Source organism: Sycon ciliatum, chromosome 9, assembly GCF_964019385.1.
Source record: "Sycon ciliatum chromosome 9, ocSycCili1.1, whole genome shotgun sequence".
Taxonomy (NCBI): Eukaryota; Metazoa; Porifera; class Calcarea; order Leucosolenida; family Sycettidae; genus Sycon; species Sycon ciliatum.
In genome coordinates, this window is record NC_088651.1 from 15,011,810 (window position 1) to 15,033,362 (window position 21,553).

Below are 21,553 nucleotides of genomic sequence, written 5' to 3' on the forward strand. Positions count from 1 at the left end.
GGTAGACACAATTGAACCATTGAAGGTATAAGACCCAAAGCCGAAATGATAAGTGGTAGAATTGATCCGGGATCTGAAATGGACTCCCTTTTGTCCATGGTTCATCACAATCAGGATCGGTCTTTGATCTACAACCGTAAAGTTGGGTGTCTTATACCAAAGATTCCGAGCGTAGTCAAAGACGTGAACGTCTATTTTAGACAGGTTCACAAATAATACTTGTGAATCACTGTGTTGCATCACATCTATGACAGGAGATAGGCAAGTGGCGCACATACACGCACAACAACAAGATTGACAAGCAAAACCATTCCAAGATCTCAAGTGCAAAGTAGCGACACTCATTTCTTCTCCACGAGTCCATAGACACAATCTCGCGCTGGAAGAGAAACGTTCATCACACAGAGCACTAAGGCAATGTTTGGTGGCGCCGAGGAAGAACGAATGCTCTTTGACTGACTAAACACCATGATGACTCCAATTACTGTAAAACTGGAAAGTCTAACGAGACACAACGTTTTAACGACCAACATATTTTCGTTATTTGAAGAAATGTTATTTTGAGATGTCTGCGTAACAATGCGCGTACAGATGGGTGGCCAGGTAGCGATCGTTAAACTTTCTGCACGTTATCATGCCAAAATTACAAAAAAAAACAGGGATTTGGTGCATCTGTACAATATGCATAAGGTTTAACAAAGATGGTTCTATTCTTTGTCTAATTGTCCGCAAGCTCCAACACAGTCACTTACACATTAACCCTTTGTCCTTTCGCCCATACTTGAACCGTACACCTGTGTACGGTTCAACCCACGCATGTTCAAAGCGACCTGGAAGCTACGCGGATCACCCGATCCACATGAAAATTCACGTGCACACAGCCTATGCTATGTAGAGGATGATACACAGGTCGCTGGGGCTAGTTGCCATTTGAAAAATTTCAGGAAATCAAAGTCGAAGTTTGCTTGCGCCGTAACTTCCGACATGGCAGCACACAGGTCGCTTGATGCAGATGAAGCGCTTGTTTTAGGATAGCTGGAGTGACCCAAGCGACAATCCTATGTCCTCTGATGAAGAGAACGAACTGGACGAAGCCTTAGTAGAAGGTGTTGATTCTGATTTTGATGACGACGCGGATTATGATGTCGTAACCGTCGACCCAACTGTCGGACATGTCGACCGCTCCGATTTGAGCGCAGGATCGGCAGAACAGCACTCGCGTGGTGAAGAGAGTGTACTACCGCCGTGTCTTGCCCGTCGTGGAGCAGCAGGGTCAGCTAGAATGCCGCAGCACGTGGAGCGGGAGCGTAGTCCGATCCCAGAGAGGTCCAGATCTCCGTCACCTGCGCGCCGTCAAACTCATGGTCGACAGCCGCGCAGAGCGAGGAGAGTAGCCGCACAGGGCCGCAATGTCGAGCATGTTGCCACTGTCCTCTGGCTGATGCTCCGTGTTTGCCCGACATGCCAGGGGTGCTACTGCAGGTCATACTTGTACAAATTGCACATTATTATACAAAGGAAAGAACTTGAACTGTGAATTTTGCCGATTTTTGCCAAAAAATCATTTTTGATACTCTTGTTTAGCCACGCCTATCTGAGGAATTCAACCTAAACTGCATTTTTAGTTCACAATTATCATAAGCTTTCAGGAAAACATAAAGTGTACATACAAAATATCAGCTGCTTGGGAATGGTGAGTGGATTTGTTGAAGCATGTACCCCTCACATACATTTTGGGCAAAAGGACAAAGGGTTAAGGAAACTTTACTTCTCAACTCCAAAACAGTTTCTTCACTGAAAATATATTTAAAATTAAGGGTGCGTTCTCGGAAAAGTTGGAGACTCCCGAAACAAGTTCGACAGCCGTTCTTATATCCTCTCCGAATTTTAGGACGCTCTCCACGCTTCGGGGGGTGGTTGAAACTTGGAGATTCCCGTGGTTTGGGATCAGCGCATGCGAACTACGGCTAAAAGCATGTGTTGATCATGAGAGTACGCATTTCCATTTTTGCATACGAACAATGCTTACTGCATTCGTGGCACTCAAGATCGCGGCTCCTTTGGCGCTCCATATCGCTTCACATGTGCAAAATATCTCCAAATTCTTCGAGACCTGTCCTTGCATTATACCAGTTTCTTCGACTTCTATTTTCTTCTTCTCCTAGAAGCTAGAGGATTTAAGAACGCATCCTAAGATTAACATTACACAAATTTTAAAACCTTTTTAAAAGTATTGCACAATCCAGTCGGTCGTGTATATCACTGAGCAGATTCAGTGCTAGCACCGAGGAGTCGTAAATATATGACTCCCCGGTGCTAGGTAACACTGGCTGTAGAACGGCGCAGCCAGCGACTCTCCGAACACATGTATGACATTTATTTGTATTTGTATTTGTATTTATGGATTCTCCACAGGCCTTAGCCTAAAACAAGGGAGTCTCCGTCAACAGCTTATGAAGAAGAAGCTGAGGAGAAAATAAAAATAGGAAATAGAATGATGCGGGGTCGTAGTAATATAACACAGTGCTCTATGACATCGCTACTCTACGTGGAATGAAAAGAGAGGGCCCATAACGGGTGATAGCAAAGTGTGTGCGGACAAGAGCGGTAAAACATTTTGGGCTGGATACAGTACGAATGGCAGCCGGGAGGGAGTTCCATGTGGCAGTGGTGACAAAGAGAAAGGTGGCACGGGTGTGTGTGCTGGCTCTAGCAGGTGGGAGTAGATTTACATGTCCAGGGTGCGAGTGGAAGGAGCCTGTTCATGTCCCTGCTGCCTATTTACACTGACTTACATCGGCAACTTTTTCCTGTTCCTCCGAGCAAACATGTCTTTCCTTGCGTACAGTTTAAATCACAAGGACCTTGAAAAACAAAGGCATCAACACAAGGAAACAAAACAATCCCAGTAAGATGAAGAGGATGAAGAATTCGTTGTGACTTGTTATAAGTGTCTAGGGTGTCCCCCGGGCATTGAGCACTCTTTCGACCAACCTGCAACCTTTCTGGTTCCTACTTGTACATGTCTGACCGAACTTCAGCATGGCGGGTTGAAAGTCGGTGTGAAAAGAGCAAGATGTTCGAAACAAAACCGGCTACGGCATCACGCCCATTCTAAGTTCCCGAAATTCTACTCGCACCTGCCCATGCTGTTTTGTGTGAGGTTTAAAGGTGTGAGAAAATGTAACATTCTGCTTCCTCGGTGCGTTTTCACACGGTCTTTCGTATGTCTGAAATGCTGCACTTTCTCTCTATCTGGTACTGAGGGTTGGTAAGAACTTGAAGGTCTTGATACTCGGGGTGAAAGTTTGCTGTGTGATCCCGAGTTGGAGTACTCCGGTTCTTCCGATCGAATCTTTGAGTACAGGTATTCAAAGAGGCCGTTGAGTAGGCTTAGGTTCTCCTATTCCGTTAGCGCTGTCAGATGATTGGTTCAGCCATGAAACTCTGAGCCACAGCGGACTTTGCCAAGGTTTTCATTGTGTTTCTTTGTGTGTTTGAGTATTCTTCTTCTCCTACAAGTAAAAATTACACATAAAAGCCTGAAATTCACATGATTCCAGCGATTGAGCACATTGGTGGCCGTCGTTTAGGGTTTATTGATTGTTGGGTCCTGTGTGTTCCCTCTGCACTGGTAGCAAAGTTCACAACATGGCTTGCACATACTCAGAACAGTTACAGAACAGTTCCCACAATTCAGGTGTTGTGCAAAGGAGACCACAGCCACTTTTTTATTTCTCTATTCTTTTTCACATACCCAGCTCGAAAATGATAATGAAAGGCGACGGTGCTGGCTCTGCTACAGAGACTAGGGCTAATGTGACAACTACTGAGCAGGGGCTGAACGGAGACACAGCAGTGATGGTGGGGCATTGATGGCTCTGCCGAACTGAGGTCTCGGCATGACGGCTAAAAACAGCCACCAAAAAAAAACACACAAAAAACAGTTGTCTCGTGCAATTGATCTTACTTTGAACGCCGCATGCTTCACAGCAACCGCTCGTTCGTTGAGAACAGACTTGCTTTTCACAAGTTGGATTGTGGGGGCAAAAGGCCACTCCGCTCTGTGCGCAATCAGCAAAAAGAGAAGAACAATAAACAGTACTGTAATACTTTAATGGCTCATGGTTGAAAAAATGTTAGTTTACGTGTTTACACGTTACGACTAACTGTCCGCCAAACCAACCAAACAATATACCGCTAGAGAGTGCTACAACAAGGCACACCACACTGGTAGGGAGTACTGAGACACCCAACGGTTACTAGCTCAGTGTGGTTTAGCCTAGCCTAAGCATGCTGCTAGCTATTAGATGTAATTCACACACACACTAGTGAGGTTCTGCTCTACGTTCTGGGAACGCGACGCAAACAATCACAGGAACTCTCTTCGCGTTCCCGGAACGTAAAGAAATCCTGTTCTACTCTAGGTTTCACGTAGAGAAGTCACCTGGAAATAGGCCGGTGGAATGTGTACTAGGCCCAGACAGATCCTGCCGGCAATTCTTTCGGCAAAATATCGAAGAATTGAAAGAGCGGAAATTGCTAGCAAAATCGGAGCAAAATATCGAGATGTTGGGTAAAATTGATGCCTGATACTTGGACTTCCTTGTCTCTTACCCGTTCAGCAGGATACACTGCCCAGGACGAGATTTGGTCACCGAAATATCTCTGGGATTCACTGTGGATCGACTTGATTTTGGAAGAACTCAGGGACACGTGCGTTGAAACCCGTGTTGAGAAACCGACCCTGCGATTTTTATGAAACGTTGTACGGGAAGTGGATATAATACACATTTTTCCGGAGCAAAATGGAGCAAAATATCGAGTTTCTTGTGCCAGGCTCGGCAAAATATCGAAGATTTCGCAGCAACATTTTGCCGCAAAATATCGAGGCGACCGGAGCAGAATCTGTCTGGGCCTAATGTGTACCGGCAATTCCCCCTTCTATATTTGGCAGTTTTCTACCTGCACTCGAATGATACCCAGCAGATGCGTACACATTTTCTTTGCGTGTGCCACAACGTAGAGAAACTCATCTACGCGTAGAAATTTGTACCCTAAACACGCGGAGCCGTAGACTCTAATCCAGACACCTGCTCTCTACGTAATTTCTCTATGTTTCACGTATAGCAGAACCTCAGTAGTCAATGCAATGATACTACCGCCAGAGCGCCCCACCATCTCGTCCTTTCGTAGTATCAAGAGTGTATAACCCCCGAAGAGTGTGCAACTCTGCATATGGGGTCTCCGTCGGCGAAAACTCACATCAAGTGTCTGTGCTACGTACAAACGAAGGCGAACGTTCACGTAATCCAAATATCTGCCATGATCATGCTGGGGGATTGCATATCCGCAATGAGTTTCTGTCAGAGCGTGCTTTTATATTACTCCACTGCTCGCTAAAAATGCGCTGGAAATGTACAACTCCGACACTGCACCACGTGACGTGAGTTTTCTCTGTCGGCGTACCCCACGGAAAGGGTATCAGGAGTTGCACACTCTTGGGGGGGGGGGGGGGGTTATGTACTCTTGTTAGTATTGTGCAGGTGGTCTACCTGTAAGTCATATGACACGAACCTATTACACATATTGCACGTTCTGCAGTCAATCCGTACTCGATTCACCTCCAAGCGCACACGAGCTCCGCACAAAAACCGGCCAAGTGTGACCTTAGCATACCACCAGTGGTGTTCTGCTCTACGTGTTGGGAACGCGACGCAAAGAATCACGGGAACTCTCTTCGCGTTCCCGTAACATAAAGAAATCCTGTTCTGCTCTACGTTTCACGTAGAGAAGTCACGTGGAATGTGTATTGGGAATTTCCCTTTCCATATTTGGCAGTTTTCTGCCTGCACTCGAATTAGGCCTTGACAGATTATGCTAGCATACTTTTTCGCATAATTCCTACCAAAATCGAATAATCGCATAATTCGAGGCGAATTGCATACGAATCGCATAAAATTGGAATAATCCGCCTGTTCGCATCAAATTCCATACAGTTGTACATGTTCTACAAGTACAAGTACAAGTAGATGCGCCAGGAAGTCGTAGATTTACGACTCCCTTGATAACATGTCCGGTCCAGTACAATCAGGTACGGTCGTAGCTAGGTCGGACGGTGCGTTGACCCCGTTGAACTTTTGCTACTACAGTACAATGCCCTCTGCAAAAAAAATCTCTTGTTATTTTGCACAGAACCATTATACATTAGGAGCATATGTGAGCATAATGCGGCATAATATGATAACTTTTAGCATAAAAATAGCATAATTCTGCAATTTTTTCAGCAATGCGAAAAGCATAATTTCACGAAAATATTAGCATAATCTGTCAAGGCCTAACTCGAATGATACCCAGCAGATCCGTATGCATTTTCTTTGCGTGTGCCACAACGTAGAGAACCTCATCTACGCGTAGAAATCTGCACCCAAAACACGCGAAGCCGTAGACTCTAGCCCAGACACCTGCTCTCTACATGATTTCTCTACGTTTCACGTATAGCAGAACCTCTGTACTATAAGGTTCTCACACCGTACAAACTTCGTTGCACTCTGCCATACGATTTTCCTTTCCTTGGCTGTGAAATCAAGGTGGGGCTGTAGCGACCTCGCTGCATGACGTCAGCTCCCTCACTAGATATACGCATGCGCATGAGACATTTCTTCCTCTTTGTTCTAAAATAAACAACAACTATTAGACAACGTTTCCCTCTCCTCGGGGTTGTAATTATTAGGCACCAGGCCGGTATGTCCCTGGATTCATCTGTCTTCCCGTGAACAGATACGACCTCTGCCACCTTGGGTGCCTAAAGGGCGCTTACACGAGACGGGGCACTCTGGCGGTACTTTACGGTAATTGCTTGTGCATCTGTTGCCCTACTTCAACTTCAATGAAATCCTATTGAGTGTTGTACAAACTCAGGCATTATTGTTTCAATGTTTTTTTGCCAGCAGATTTCTGACTGAAATAGGGAATTCTGGTGGACATATCCATTCCCATAGCGCTGCACATCCGAACCAGTTCCGTTATTTCACAGCGTTTCAGCACTTCGCGATCATCAGGTAACTGAACAATGATTGTTCTTATTACCTGATGATGACCATGTGCTGAAACAATGTGTAGTGGTCAGACTGCGGCAAATTGTCGGCGGCTGACGAAAAAGAAAATCGGTCAAGATTAAGATCGCGACCACACTGCACATCGGGGGGGGGGGGGGATGAAAATTCAAAGTTCATTTCGAGCGTTAAGTTGTAATTTCCACGAACAACGGCAAATTCCTTCACCTCAGTAATCGCGAACACCTTCAGTGCAATCCTTGCAACCATCCTTATGAGTTTTGTTGTTGTCCGTAGCCTATTAGCTCCTCGATATCGAGATAAAAAATCAGTGAATATCAGCGTCAATGGCGTATCAGCGTCAAACTCCTGTCTTGGAGGGGAAAGCGTTGTCCAATGTTGTTCTTGCTTCTTCTTTTTTTCGAGCGCCAACTCTAGATTTCACCGCTCTGGCGTCAAGTTTCTATGGAGATTATAATCCGTACAGGATTATTTTGTTTTTGCCTCAGTTTGACCAGGCCCTTAAGGAACTGGTTTGGATGTGCAGTGCTATGGGAAAGGGTGTTTCCGCACGGATTCCTTATTTTCAGAGCCGAAGCTGCATGCAGCCTAAGCCCTCCTTCAAATTTCTGACTGGCCACCGTTTCACCTTTCTGTTACTCCACTACAGTTACCTGAGCAGCGCCAATGGTACAAAACGGCGCCTGTGTCAAACTTATTCATTTCCATCTCCAATGCGGCCCTATTTGTCTCTGGGTGTGTACATTTCAGGTATAATATGTACTTTGTAGAGTAGAAAAGATGCAACGAGAAAGAAGATGGCATTATAAGATTGCATCCACGCACACCATAACCTGTGTCCAGAGCAAGGAGTGGGACTTTCGTGAAGGCGTTCCCTGTTGGAAGATTCAAGGAAGTCCTCCTGTTGTCTGCATTGGCAGTCAATAGTAAGTCGAGGCGCAATCCAATTGTGCTGGAACAACGAGTGCTTCCACATAAGTTTTAGCAAACAACTCCTTAATTGTTTTCATCCACATAGTCGTTTTACCAGCTTCTTCGATCATTAGTACATGTGACCTATGCATTCTGATCTGCAGTTTTCTGAGTGTTTTGATATTATCTGTGCTGCCTATTCTGCAGTTGCATGCATATAAGCGCCTCATCAACCCCGCCTGTTCCTCATTCTTCGTTCCATTTGGCCTAAGAGAAGATTAGCCAAGCTTGCCTGGTGAAGACAAAGCGACAAGGCTGATAACAAGGATACATTCTGACCTGCTGATGGCGTGTCGTTTTCTGATGGAGTTTTTTTCGGGGGGAATGTGTGCCAGTTGCCCGCACTTGAGCCCCATTTTGACAGTTAATCATGGGCATAGCCATCAATATAATCAATATAATTAGTCCCGAAAAATGGGATTGAAACACTTCGATCAAATTGGTTTGAAACACTTCTTCATAGTTAAAACCTGATTTAAAATTTCTGGTATTTAATAGGAGTATTTTGCACAAAAACACATCCCAGCATTTCACCTCTACTACTGTATTGTTCAGACTAAATGTTGTAGTTTTCTTTTGAGGTATGTGAGTGGTGATTTCTGCAGCCAAGCCAAATAGGGTGGCTGGGCTTTCTTTTCAGGGTTCTTGGCTGTCCATACTAACAATCTCATTCGGTTCGGAAGGCTAGTATCAGTAATCCGTGGGGTGTTTCCCAAATTTGGCCCGATAGATTTTCTTCATTTCTTCAAGACGTACAGCCAGCTATGTGGTTCATACACTAAACATTAGATATTCGATATTGAATCAATGTGACGGACCTACAGTAGGAGCACGGTTTACTGAATCCAGTATTGGCTGACGTGTGCGGTGGACAAAAACATTATTGACCAAGCCCGGGCCAAGCGATCGCTTTGCCCTACGAGCAGCTCTAATGTCACTAGACACGGACATTGTCAGTCCTCGCTTGGCAGCTACTTGAACTAGACCGCCAAACAAGTGTTTGAAAGAATTTGAGAAGATGATCGCCACCGGTTCATGAATGAAGCGCAGCATAAACGGGCTCGACAAAACATGTTTTCATTCCATCATTTCTCCATTCTTTGTTCGAAAACCCAAAGACATGTATTAGACACGCTTGGCGCTATCCCGTATCTGTCCCGTACCGTACCGCACCATCCAAGACAGCTGGCCAGCTGGCCAAAATATTCAAATAGGGCTTTCAAATGCAAAATCATAATGTGACGTAACTTGGAAGAATGAGTATGAATGCGAAGTGTATTGGGGAATGCATGTAGGGCGATAGCGCGGGTTCGAATCCTAGGTTATGCCTAAAAAATAGGAGAATTGAAACAATTATAACAGCCCTATGCTTTTTTGCCTAGGTCATCAAGGTGGTAGACGGTGTCGTATTACCCTCGACCGTACCTGTCCCGTATTGTATTTGCATTTATGGATTCTCCACGGGCCTTAGCCTAAATCGAGGGAGTCTTCGTCAACAGCTTATGAAGAAGAAGCTGAGGAGAAAAAAAAGGAAATAGAATGATGCGGGGTGGTAGTAATATAACACAGTGCTCTATGACATCGCTACTCTACGTGGAATGAAACCAGAGGGCTCATAACGGGTGATAGCAAAGTGTGTGCGGACAAGAGCGGTAAAACATTTTAGGCTGGATACAGTACGAATGGCAGCCGGGAGGGAGTTCAATGTGGCAGTGGTGACAAAGAGAAAGGTGGCACAGGTGTGTGTGCTGGCTCTAGCAGGTGGGAGTAGATGTTGGGGGCGCCTGGCGCTGTTTGACACTGAGTAGCCTAGGTCCTCCAGGGTCGTCATCTGGCTATTGATAAGGTGGTGGAGCTCAGGAAGGCACTGAATGTGTCTTCGCCATGCGAGGCTGGGCCACTGGAGGTGCGCGAAAAGTGAGGCTTTCGGCTCCGTTTGAGGAGGGTACACGCCATACTTCCGTAGGATCACACGTGCCACTCTTGCCTGTAGCCGTTCAAGGGTAGTAGCCTGAGCACTGGAGAGTTGAAATTGCCAGAGGGATGTGGCATATTCAACCACAGGTCGAACATATCCAGTGCACAAACGGCTGGCTACGGCTGGGGTGATACGCTTGGTCATGTGGATCAGCAGGACTGCTCGCTGGCGAAACTTTGTCGTGATGGTGGCGACGTGGTTGGTGAAGTCGAGGTTGACCCCAAGGTGTGGGTGAGTCGTTACATCAGACACGTCATCTCCCTGCATTCTCAGGTGCGGAGTCGGATGGGAAGGGTGGGCACGTTCTGCACGACTTCTAGGAGAGAACTGCATGGTGCAAGACTTTGAAGTGTTGAATCAGCCCACTGCAGAACGCCATCAGTGGCGGCCTGGAGGGGGTGGACCATTTGTTGTTGGTTAGGTCCTCCGGCTGCTCTCCCAAGAGTAGTGTCATTGGCAAATAAGAGCACATCAGTAGTGACATCAGACGATGTGGTTCGGGGAAGGGCATTAATGTAGAGAATGAAAAGAATGGGGCCAAGGTGAGATCCCTGGGGAACGCCTGCAGAAACTGGGTGGGTCGGCGATTTGGCAGAGAGAACTTTGACACAGAAGGAACGGTCTCTGAGGTAGTTGGTGAACCAAGAAACGGCTTCAGGGGATATGATAGTAGCGAGCTGATGGAGAAGAACAGTGTGCGGTACCTTGTCAAACGCTTTCGCAAAATCCAAGAATAGAGCGTGTTAGTCAGTGCGCTTGTCGAGTGCTTTAGCCACTCTTGAAGACAGAACAATTAGCTGATCGAGTGCCGTACCATCAAAGACGGCTGGCCACAAACAGCTGGCCACGATATTCAAATAGGGCTTTCAAATGCAAGATCATAACGTGAAGCAACTTGGAAGAATTAGTATGTATGCGAAGTGTGTCGGGGGATGCATGCCTGATGCAGGGCGATAGTGCGGGTTTGAATCCCAGGTTATGTCTTGAAAACAACTTATAACATCCCTATGCTTTTTTTGCCTAGGCCATCAAGGCACAAAAGCATAACGTAGGGCCCTGAGCTTCCAAGCTCTCTCGTTTAACAGTTCACTGGTAATAAGAATGGATAGATACTCACCCTACATGTGCAAGCACGAAATGCACAGCGATTCCAAATAGTTTCGTCATCGTCATAATAGAGTCCCATATAGTTGCACCAATCTGCAGTCCACAGGAAAGGCCACATCAATAATTACAAAGTTGATGTTCACAACAATACACTGACCGTCTGCTTAGGTTTTCAGTGACTATCAGCGTCAATGGCGTATCAGCGTCAAACCCCTGTTTTGGAGCAAAAAAAGGATTGTCCATTCTTGCTTTTTGGAGCGTCAACTCTCGATTTCACCGCTCTGGCGTCAAGTTTCTATGGAGATTGGGATTATAATCACAGGATTATTTCTTTTTTGCCGAAGTCTGACCAGGCCCTTAAGGAACTGGTTCGGATGTGCAGTGCTATCAGTCCGATCGCCAGATTCAAAAAAAACTTCTTTTTCCGTGACTTATGTTTTCCGCGCGGCGCGAAATTTGAGTATCGAGAGAGAAGATAGTGTGAGAGGCATACCTTAATGTTCATTGACAACCTGTGAATTTTACGTTTTATTGAGCTATTCCTTCGTATCGCATCAGCCTTTGCCGAAATTGATCCGTATCAGGAATATTAATTTTATTCCCGAAATTGCGTTAAAAGTTTGCGCAGTGCTTATGACGATTTTGTTATGGTCTTCTTATCCGGACTGCCGTTTCGACGAGATTCTCGTATTCAAAAGTTTCATTTAGTGCCAAGACCTTAGCCACGGCTTCACCGTGACATACTTAAAACAGCCTGGGGTGCAGTAAGTCTTCTTCTCCTCACATCCGGAGTTCGTTCGTGTCCGGGCTACCATACCTTCCGGGCAGCCAATTTCATATACCCAGTTTTTCTGTATTTTCTACATGTTTTAGACTTGAAACACCATGTCTGGCAGGCGCAGCCATGCTGCAGACCTCCAGCCACAGCGTTCATGTGGTCCCTGTGGCATATGTGGAGTGAATGCACTTGACGGGAAGTACACCCACAACACGTCAATCAGCAACTGGCAACAAATAATCTTTGCACCATGGGCAACCAACAGGTACGCGCATGCACAGGACTTGCAGGGCCATGAATGTATTCGCTGGTCTTGCAAGAAATCCCTTATACGCAACAGCAGCAGCAGCGGCAGCAGCAGCACCGGTGCACCACCACTACCAATAGCAGCAGCACCCTGGACACACCACCTGTCCGACATCGGCAATGCTCGGTGGCAGATTGCGATGCCAATGCAATTACTACTGCACACTATCCATCCACACAAACTGACTAGCTGCCGTTGCAGGATGGGCAGGACATGAAGGATGCAGTGGTGTCCTCCAAGCACTGTACTATTGCCAGTTGACCAACGGCGGTGAGCACAGCACTGTGGCAAATGCTATGCACCAATGGAGCTTGAGCCATTGCGAAAGGCTCCACCATGGTCAACATAGTGATACATTTCACCCCGCTGATGCATTATTTTCTTCCGATTTATCATCTTGCCTTCATTCCTTCTTTTTTTTTCTTCTTTTTTTTCTTCTCTTGCCATGGCTGGCTAACGCCCCCTCCTTTGCATTGGCTTCTGCCATTGGACGGTGAAATAATAATAAAGTACAAGGTCGTGGTAGCAAAGCTGAAGGATGGCGGCATCACTGTTTCGGAGGACACACCCTACTGTACCAAGTTCTACAAGGCGTACCTGGCCTTGGTTACAGTAGACAGCTACGCAAGTACAGACCACCAGCCAAACGCCATTACCCTAGCACAGCGGGACATACACACGGCTTTACCATCAACACTCATGCTCGCTGGAGAGCAACTGCTCGCAAAGAGCGCAGTTTTACTGGTCACACTCCACGACCACTTCATGCACCACGCTGCCACTGACACACACTAACCGGCAAAATGGCTTCTCAGCCAGATAGTGGAAGTACTAGCAAATATGTTGAGGTTTTTGTTTGTTTGTTGTTTGTTGTGTTTATTTATAGCCGTTCAACCAAACAGGCAATGGTGCCTTCTCACAAGGAGACGACTTAGAGGAGGAGAGGACAGAAAGAGAATGGGGAGGGGAGAAAAAACAGGCACGGAAGGGAGATAGAATAGAGAGGATAACCATGTAGTATCTCTTAAGCTGTCACCAGCAAAACCTAGATATGATAGGATTAGGTTTCTGGATAAAGGATTTCGGTAAACAACCTATGAAAATTGATGAAATGGTTTCATGAGGTGTTTGGAACTGTTTTCCATATACGTCCGTAGGAATAATCCAACCTTCTAGCCGATCGGCCAATTTTCGGGTGAAGCTTCCGCTGTAGTACGGTTAAAAGCACTAAATATGCCAACCTGTGGTAGTACTCCCCACTCAATCAGACACATCTATTCATGGTATCTGTGTACTTATTCAGCATACTAGGCATTCTATATTACTTTCCCTGCCAGTTCTATCATCATCTGCATCCATTACAACACTCTGGATAATGCAGAATACTCAAATCCTATATATAGGATCCAAGAAAAAACTGACAGGTCCTCACTAAAACGGCCCTATAAGTCAAGTGATAATACTGGCACTCTTGAAAACTTCTGGACTAGTGTTGAAACGATCTCACCGGGTACTCGTTAGCTCGCTCACCAGAAACTCGGCTCGCTTGTGCGGCCAGCTTATTTGCACTAATGAACACCGTACACCGTACTCCGTAAACACGGCAGTCCAGTCTCGCACAAAGTGAGAATCACTCACAGTTACAGTGACTGTATGCCTGCACAACACTGCGTTGTTTCAGTTGTCGTTGCACCTTTGGTGGACTCTACTGATGTCTTGTTCCGCATCTGCTGACCTGTCGCAGGATATGCTTCGGTCACCTCTCCATTCGAGTGAAAGTTAAGCTGAGCCGTTTGGAAGTTTCCTCCCGCTGTTGTGAACCCTCTGGTTCTCTAAAGTGTCAGGAACGAACGACCCCACACGGCACGAGGACAACTATTTATTCTCAACAGTATATTTCACTTCCATCGACTAACAACAATGAACTATGAATGAACAACTGAAACTAACTGAACTCACTGAATGACTAACACTAAAACCACCAGGTAGTTATAGCGTGAAAATGACAGCGTATATGAGAAAAGCATACACATACAACATACAACTACAGCGCACTCAGCAAACCGCACATAGCGCATGTAGCGCATACTACGTCGTAAACATCAACGGTACGGCGGAGTCGGAATACAACTGCATTGGAACGAACACAATGTCACAAGCGAGAAGGCCTTTCACTCTCGAGAACTTGTGGTTTCACAACATTCTCCCCACCAAAGGGCTTCTCACCGCCGTACAACAACTCACAAGTCAAACGATTTGGGGCTTACAACGCGTCATCTTCTGCTGCGGTGGTGGCCATGGTAGAATATCACTAATGCCCACCAATTCAGAAAACTCGACATCGCGAAGCTTGCCGCTGTGGACTGTCGCACACGACACTGTCACCGATCCACTTCGACATGGGGTAGACGCTGGACCAGACAACACACAACCGATAATGTCATAAAGCTCGACGATGTGGGCTGTCACACACGACATGGTCACCGGTACACTGCTTCGACCCGCGGCGGGCGCGGAATCCGAGGACACACATCGGATCTCTGTGATCCACACAGTCTCGCCGCTTACTTCTTCCGTGCTAACCAGTAGTATCGCCCTTCTCATTTTCTCGGCTTCTACGCCTTGCGTTTCGAAGTCTTGCGCCTCTAACTCTTCCGCCTTTAACTCTTGCGCCTCCAACTCTTGCGCCTCCAACTCTTGCGCCTCCAACTCTTGCGCCTCCAACTCTTGCGCCTCCAACTCTTGCGCCTGCAACTCTTGCGCCAACTCTTGCGCCTCTAACTATTGCGCCTCGACGTCTTGCGCCTCTACGTCTTGCGCCTCTACGTCTTGCGCCTCTACGTCTTGCGCCTCTACGTCTTGCGCCTCTACGTCTTGCGCCTCGACGTCTTGCGCCTCTACGTCTTGCGCCTCTACGTTGTTCGGCCGAGACTCCAGCTGCTTCTGAGCGTCTCCGACCGATGTCGCCATGCTCTGTACCGACGCAGTGGGCCTTGGATCTGATCCTCCCACTGGCTTCAAGCACTCTTCTGACCGCTGCTTGTCTGTAAGCAAAGTCTTACACGCCTTGTCCGGCGTCCTTCCGGGCGAGGCAAGCAAATCTCGCTTTGCTTCCTCATAATATGTACTGACGGCGATGCGCTCGGCCATCTTCTTGAGCTTTTCGTTAAACTCTGCGCGGAGCGCACACTCTTGCCGTCTAGCACTGCGCTCTTCAAACTCCTCGCTCTGTCGGAGCCTCTTCTCCACGTATTCTCTCAACCTATCGCCTGTAAATCCATACCGAATTCCGTTAGCGATAAAGCTGGCTTCAATGATCCATAGTTCCTGTGCCATGCTCGCTTCGTATCCTGGCGTGGTCGCCAAATGTTGTGAACCCTCTGGTTCTCTAAAGTGTCAGGAACGAACGACCCCACACGGCACGAGGACAACTATTTATTCTCAACAGTATATTTCACTTCCATCGACTAACAACAATGAACTATGAATGAACAACCGAAACTAACTGAACCAACTGAATGACTAACACTAAAACCACCAGGTAGTTATAGCGTGAAAATGACAGCGTATATGAGAAAAGCATACACATACAACATACAACTACAGCGCACTCAGCAAACCGCACATAGCGCATGTAGCGCATACTACGTCGTAAACATCAACGGTACGGCGGAGTCGGAATACAACTGCATTGGAACGAACACAATGTCACAAGCGAGAAGGCCTTTCACTCTCGAGAACTTGTGGTTTCACAACACCCGCGATGCAGCGAAGAACAGGGCTACTTGGAATCTTTGCAAAACGGTCTATTCTTACAACGGCTGCTCAACGACGGCGCTGAAAGGACATCTCGACATCAAAGAGCGGTTCGAAGTGAAGCAGAAACAACCCCAATGCGGCGGTGATATTTGAAACAGCTGAAAAAATCGAACTTAGAAAATGAATTCAAAAAATCATATTTGCCACATAAATGAAACCAAGAGTACATAACCTGGTTAGGTACTCTTGATGAAACTTGTTAGCTCGCTCGTTAGTGGAACTGATCGCTCGTTTGTTATAGATACGCTCGTTTCAACACACAAGGCTCTGTCCATCCACCAGTACGGATTCCGGCAGAGGCTCAGCACATCTGACCTTCTCACGTCACTCAACCACTCCTGGGTCTCCGAAGTCAACCGTGGTGGCGCAGTCCGTGTGCTGGCTGTAGACATAACATAACCTACTGGTACTGCCCTAACACCTTACAATACAATTAAGGCACACATCTTCAGGGCTCACAGCATCACACAAAAGCGTGGGCGCCATTTTGAACAGGCCGCTGTCACACGAGCCAGCCAGCATGCTAGAATCGTGTAGACGCGATCACGCAGATATCTCTGAAAACTTGAAAGTGTCGTGCATTCAAAATATTCATTTGTACCAATGCTTTTGCCCAGGCCTCTGAAACTCTAGGAACATACTCTCAATACCCATTGTAAGGATTTGTCCGAGAGTTTTTTGTTTTAATCGAGACGGTTTGGCGTACATATGGGGCCAAAGTATCAGTTGGTGCAGGCGTAATTCTGATTAGGATTATTGGACTAAAATTGAAAAGTCTCTCGGAGAAGTTCTTCTATTTTCCTACTGAAGATTTAAAGCTATTGGCCATCAAAATCGGACCAGAGACGGGTACAACGAACATTTTGAAGGCAACCATATCTGCAGTGCAGCCGCGAGGAAGAAAAGCGCGCGCTGCACCTGTTGTGAATGCGGAAACAACACTAGCAGCAAAGCAATTTTTTGAAATGTTTTTGCTACTCGCCTGGCGCTTCATCGCTGTGTCCTCCAGGAGTTATCATGGTTATGGCAGACCGAAGAAATACATGGCCAGCACAACGGCGAAGCCATTGGACTTGTTCTCTTGCAACGAAACGGAGTGGCGAATCAACTCCATATCGTCACCACTGCGCTACACGGCTCTTCGCAGACCAGCCGTATATTTACGTTTACACAACAGGACTTCACGGCGGAGAAACTAAAACTAGAACACGACGTGAGTCATTGCTCCATGCCGACAAGGCATGCTTGTCCTTTTCCTCTCCCGTCACCTGCGCCTGTGCATCAGCGGCGTAGCTGCCCGGCTCTAGATGTTGAACTCTTTCGTCAACGACTGCAGGATTCTGCTCGGGGCCACTTTTCGCAGGACTCCGTGTGCGGATAGTCTGAATGAAGCCTTCGGCCGATAAGGCCAACACTGCTCGCGAAATAATCCGCTTGGAAGGAAACAAGAACTACCGAAATGAAACAGAGGTAATGAGACAATCTCCGGCCATCTCCTTCACCATTCACGACCTTGCGCGACTGCGTTCTACGCCTGCGCTTAGCGGTCACGCGAGTTCGTTTCTATGGCGATCAGATCCAAGATGTCCTCCCACATAATCGAGGTTTTGGCATGGTTGCTGTGAGCCCTGAACTTATCCCGGGCAGAAGCATGGTCAGGATTATAGGAATTCAAAGGCTGGGCACACGGACTGCTATGGGAAAGGGTGTGTGCACACGGATTCCTTTTTTTCAGAGTCGAAGCTGCATGAAGCCTTAAGGGGGTTCGCGACGGTTAGCGCCATGTTGGATTTCCGAAAAAAATTCTGAAAAATAATGCCGTTCGGAGTGGAAAAATGGGACGCGATCATGCACATTCGAGTAAGTACTAAAGGCTAAGTAGTTCGCCCATGACCTAGTACCTCGCAGCGCGTGCTCGAGTCGAGACAAGATTTGAGGAAGAAGCTCAGCCACTAGTGCACTGGCGGATTCGTTTTGACGTCGGCGGTTTTTGGATAGCTCGGTTCTCCTGCCGACGTGTCGTGGAAATGAAGACTCCGGAGAGTAATCCGTCACCCACAACGCGGCCTCGCATTCTGCGTACTGGACGATTCAAGAAGGCGAGGAGGGGGACGCTTCGCAAAGGTCAAACGATCAATCAAGTTCCTGAAAAACAGAAAGGGCGACCTCCACCACCAACGCCACTGGATTCAACTCCCGCGAAGAAGTCGTTCAGTGCCCTTCTTCACGGTCGACGATATTGTTCATCTCACGTATCTGGCTGTGGGATTGTCTGCGTGCCAGAATCCTGGATGTGGCAAACCTCTGGCGCTCATTGATTGCGTTGAAGAGAAGAGGTATGGCCTGGGCAGCGTACTTGTCATTCCGTGTCAGCAGTGTGGGATGGAGAATTTTATAGATACAGAAAGTAACTCCAATTTCACTTCAAGGTACCAGTGCATGTAGTGTCTGCTTTTATCAAAGCAGCGTTCTGTCTATACTGGTTACCCCATCAAATGTAGGATGCGCATAGATACTTGCCTTGGCCGTTTTATGCCGATGTACTCCGTGTGGTGTAGACCAGGTGTGCATTGGTGGTCGATTCACATGGCTTCGCCAGTTGTGCCGATTAGACAGTTATCTGGCGCAAGTCTTGATCTGTCTCATTCAGATCTTGTTTGCTGCCGTTGCTAAAAGGAGAAAATCCGTGGGTGCACATCCAGTGCATTTGCAGATTTGCGTGCTTCTCTTGCAACGGGCGTATCCATAGTAGACCTAGGTGCTCGAAGTCCGTACATGGTATCAAGAGTACATAACCCCCCAGAGTGTGCAACTCCCACATACCCTGTTGTCCCGACAGAATTTCAAGTTGACGTCATTATTTATGACGCAATGCTCCTTGCAGCAGTGATTTACAACATGTGTACGGGTGTCAACGCATCACACGTTTTTCTTTGCAATAATTTGTACAGGATCGATCGGCTTCGGTCGACCACAGGTTCCGGATTCGTCTGATAATCCGTGTACAGTGCGCATTGCATCATCAAAATGACGTCAACTTGAAATTCTGTCGGGACAGCACCCATAGTGGAGTTGCACACTCTGGGGGGTTATGTACTCTTGATGGTATCCTAAGTTCGTACGCCCATAATTTCATGTTCTGTTATTGTATTCGACTCAAATATTTTATGGAGGGGACAGTGTGGTATGTTCTCCTCGCGTAGCAATTTTCAGGGATCTACGATAAGCAGAAGTCCCATACCACGCGAGTGGGTTTTCGAGTGTCCATACGAAATAAAAATTGAGTTACATTTCATGCAAAAATCAACTTTGCCAAGACCGATTTCGAACGGACACAGCGTCAAACAGACCTTCACTCAATGATCAAGAGCCAGCTTAGAGCTGAGAATGGCCGGAGGAGAAGAAGTTACAGAGAACCACCAATCCTTGCAGAAAGGTTGACACTCCTGGCATCTCCACCACTGTTTTCCCGCGGTTCTCACAGCGCAGCTGCTTCTTCTCTGAGCCGACTAAATCAGCTTGCATTTCGGCAACAAACTACGCTTTTGCAAGAAATACTGGTGGAGGCACATGCCAAACATATCCCTTCGGTGCTTTCGTCGTAACCGAGGGATTGCAAGTTAGCAATTAGCAGAAATATGTGTGTATTTCTAGTCACCTCTGATCAGTACGGACTTAGAGTACCCTCTGCGACACCAAAATTTGATGTGAAAAATCAGCGAACTCCAAAGAAACAGATCGGATCGAAAGATGGCCTGGTTAAATCGAGCCTGGCCTCAGAACAAACTTGGACAAGATACCTTCCATCCACGCGCAGGATTCTGGCAAGTGATCATTGCTAGCGTGAGTTTCAGCTCGGCAAACACACACTGTAAAAGTGTACGGACTTCAAGCACCTGGGTCTACATGGTGTGTGCCAGCTAGTTCGGTTGGTGGGTACACTTATGCCTGATTGTGTTGGCTCTGTTGCTGTCAGGCTCGGCTGCTTGAAGTTGTATTGTTGTACCTGTCACCTTTGTTGGTTCCAGGGTTCATTATGCTTTATAATTGAAGTTTACATGCCTGTTAACCATGGACTGCTTCTGGCTAGATTAACTCGTGTGTAATCAATGGTGCTGGTGAAGCTTATATCGGATCCACTCTGATTTAGCCGCCCACACTAGTAGCAAGTATACCCCTCTCCCGGGGAGACCCACGTCACCAGTTATGCCAGTGAGCGCCAAGTGTGTGTGTGTGTGTGTGTGTAAGTGCGTGCGTGCATGCGTGCGTGTGTGTGTGTGTGTATGTGTGTGTGTGTGTGTGTGCGTGCGTGCGTGCGTACGTGCGTGTGTGTGTGTGTGTGTGTGTGTGTGTGTGTGTGTGTGTGTGTGTGTGTGTGTGTGTGTGTGTGTGTGTGTGTGTGTGTGTGTGTGTGTGTGAGTGTGTGTGTGTGTGTGTGTGTGTGTGTGTGTGTGTGTGTGTGTGTGTGTGTGTGCGTGTGTGTGACCCATACGTACTAGGAATGTAGAACGCCGCTTCCATGGAGAAAGCAGCTTGACCAAAGATTCCGTAATCCGCAGGACTGGACACACGAAACTTGTAATGGCGACTGGACGTCAAGTTTACAATTCCTTCTATTCGGCTGACCGACGTATTGACCAGCTGGGAATAATTTGCGCCAAATTTGCCGAATTCGACGGTCAGATTGGGAGATCCTGGAACAGCCGGTAATGGTACCATCAAGTGCTGCGGGGAGCGTCTTGCTATGGCATGGGGGAGTGGCGGAGTGGACCAGCGATAGGTGGGAAGGCCTGTTGCATATGGGAAAGGGACAAGAAAATGGGCATGTAGAGATGAGGTGCAACTTTTACATGAACCAAGTAAAAAATGATACGTATCTAACATTGGCTGAGTGCGAGGTCAATGTAGGATATAAAAGCTGAGTAAAAGACGGAGGCGAAGCTTAGGTCTTTTACGAGGTTTTTATTTGCCTATACTGACCAAGTACGAAGTCAATATTAGATTTTTCACAACAAACAGTCCGTGTTTCAAATTCCAGAACGATGACCTCATGAATCCCGGTTTTATGATTGCACAACCGTTGCACCATCACCTACTCCTACAATGACCATGCTGCACTAGGCACTGTTCAACTGCGCAACCCATAAGCAGTCAAATACAAGCAGTCAATATAGCCCTAAGGAGTGAAATATGCAGGAATATTTGACTGCTTAGGTATAGCGAAAATTACTGGGAGTCAATACTAAGAGAGTGATAAACAATAATAATAATATGAAACATTCCTGTTTCTTTTGACCTGCATTTGCACATACACACATACACATGCATGTACATATACACATACACACGCCCTCGCAAGTCCTCGCACGCCCTCGCACACACACACACACACACACCCCTTGACCTTGACAAACAGCTGCCGTTAAACAGCTAAGCTGCCCTCGTTAGGAGGGGTACAAAGGGGTAGCATCACTGCGTCGCGGCAGAACATCCGGTCTCATGCCACTGCAGATCCT

At 47.0% G+C, this 21,553-nt stretch overlaps 1 protein-coding gene across 1 annotated transcript in view; it reads right to left on the minus strand.

Annotated features, from left to right (window-relative positions):
- Positions 1-20,817, minus strand: part of LOC135824721 (uncharacterized) — a gene marked incomplete in the record, with an annotated part of 70,651 nt that extends 49,834 nt beyond the window's left edge. The window contains 5 exon segments of the mRNA XM_065337429.1: positions 1-245; positions 2,796-2,864; positions 3,971-4,064; positions 11,144-11,226; positions 20,534-20,817. Of these exon segments, the coding sequence (XP_065193501.1) occupies positions 1-245; positions 2,796-2,864; positions 3,971-4,064; positions 11,144-11,226; positions 20,534-20,756 (714 nt within the window).
- Between the last annotated feature and the right edge of the window lie 736 nt (positions 20,818-21,553).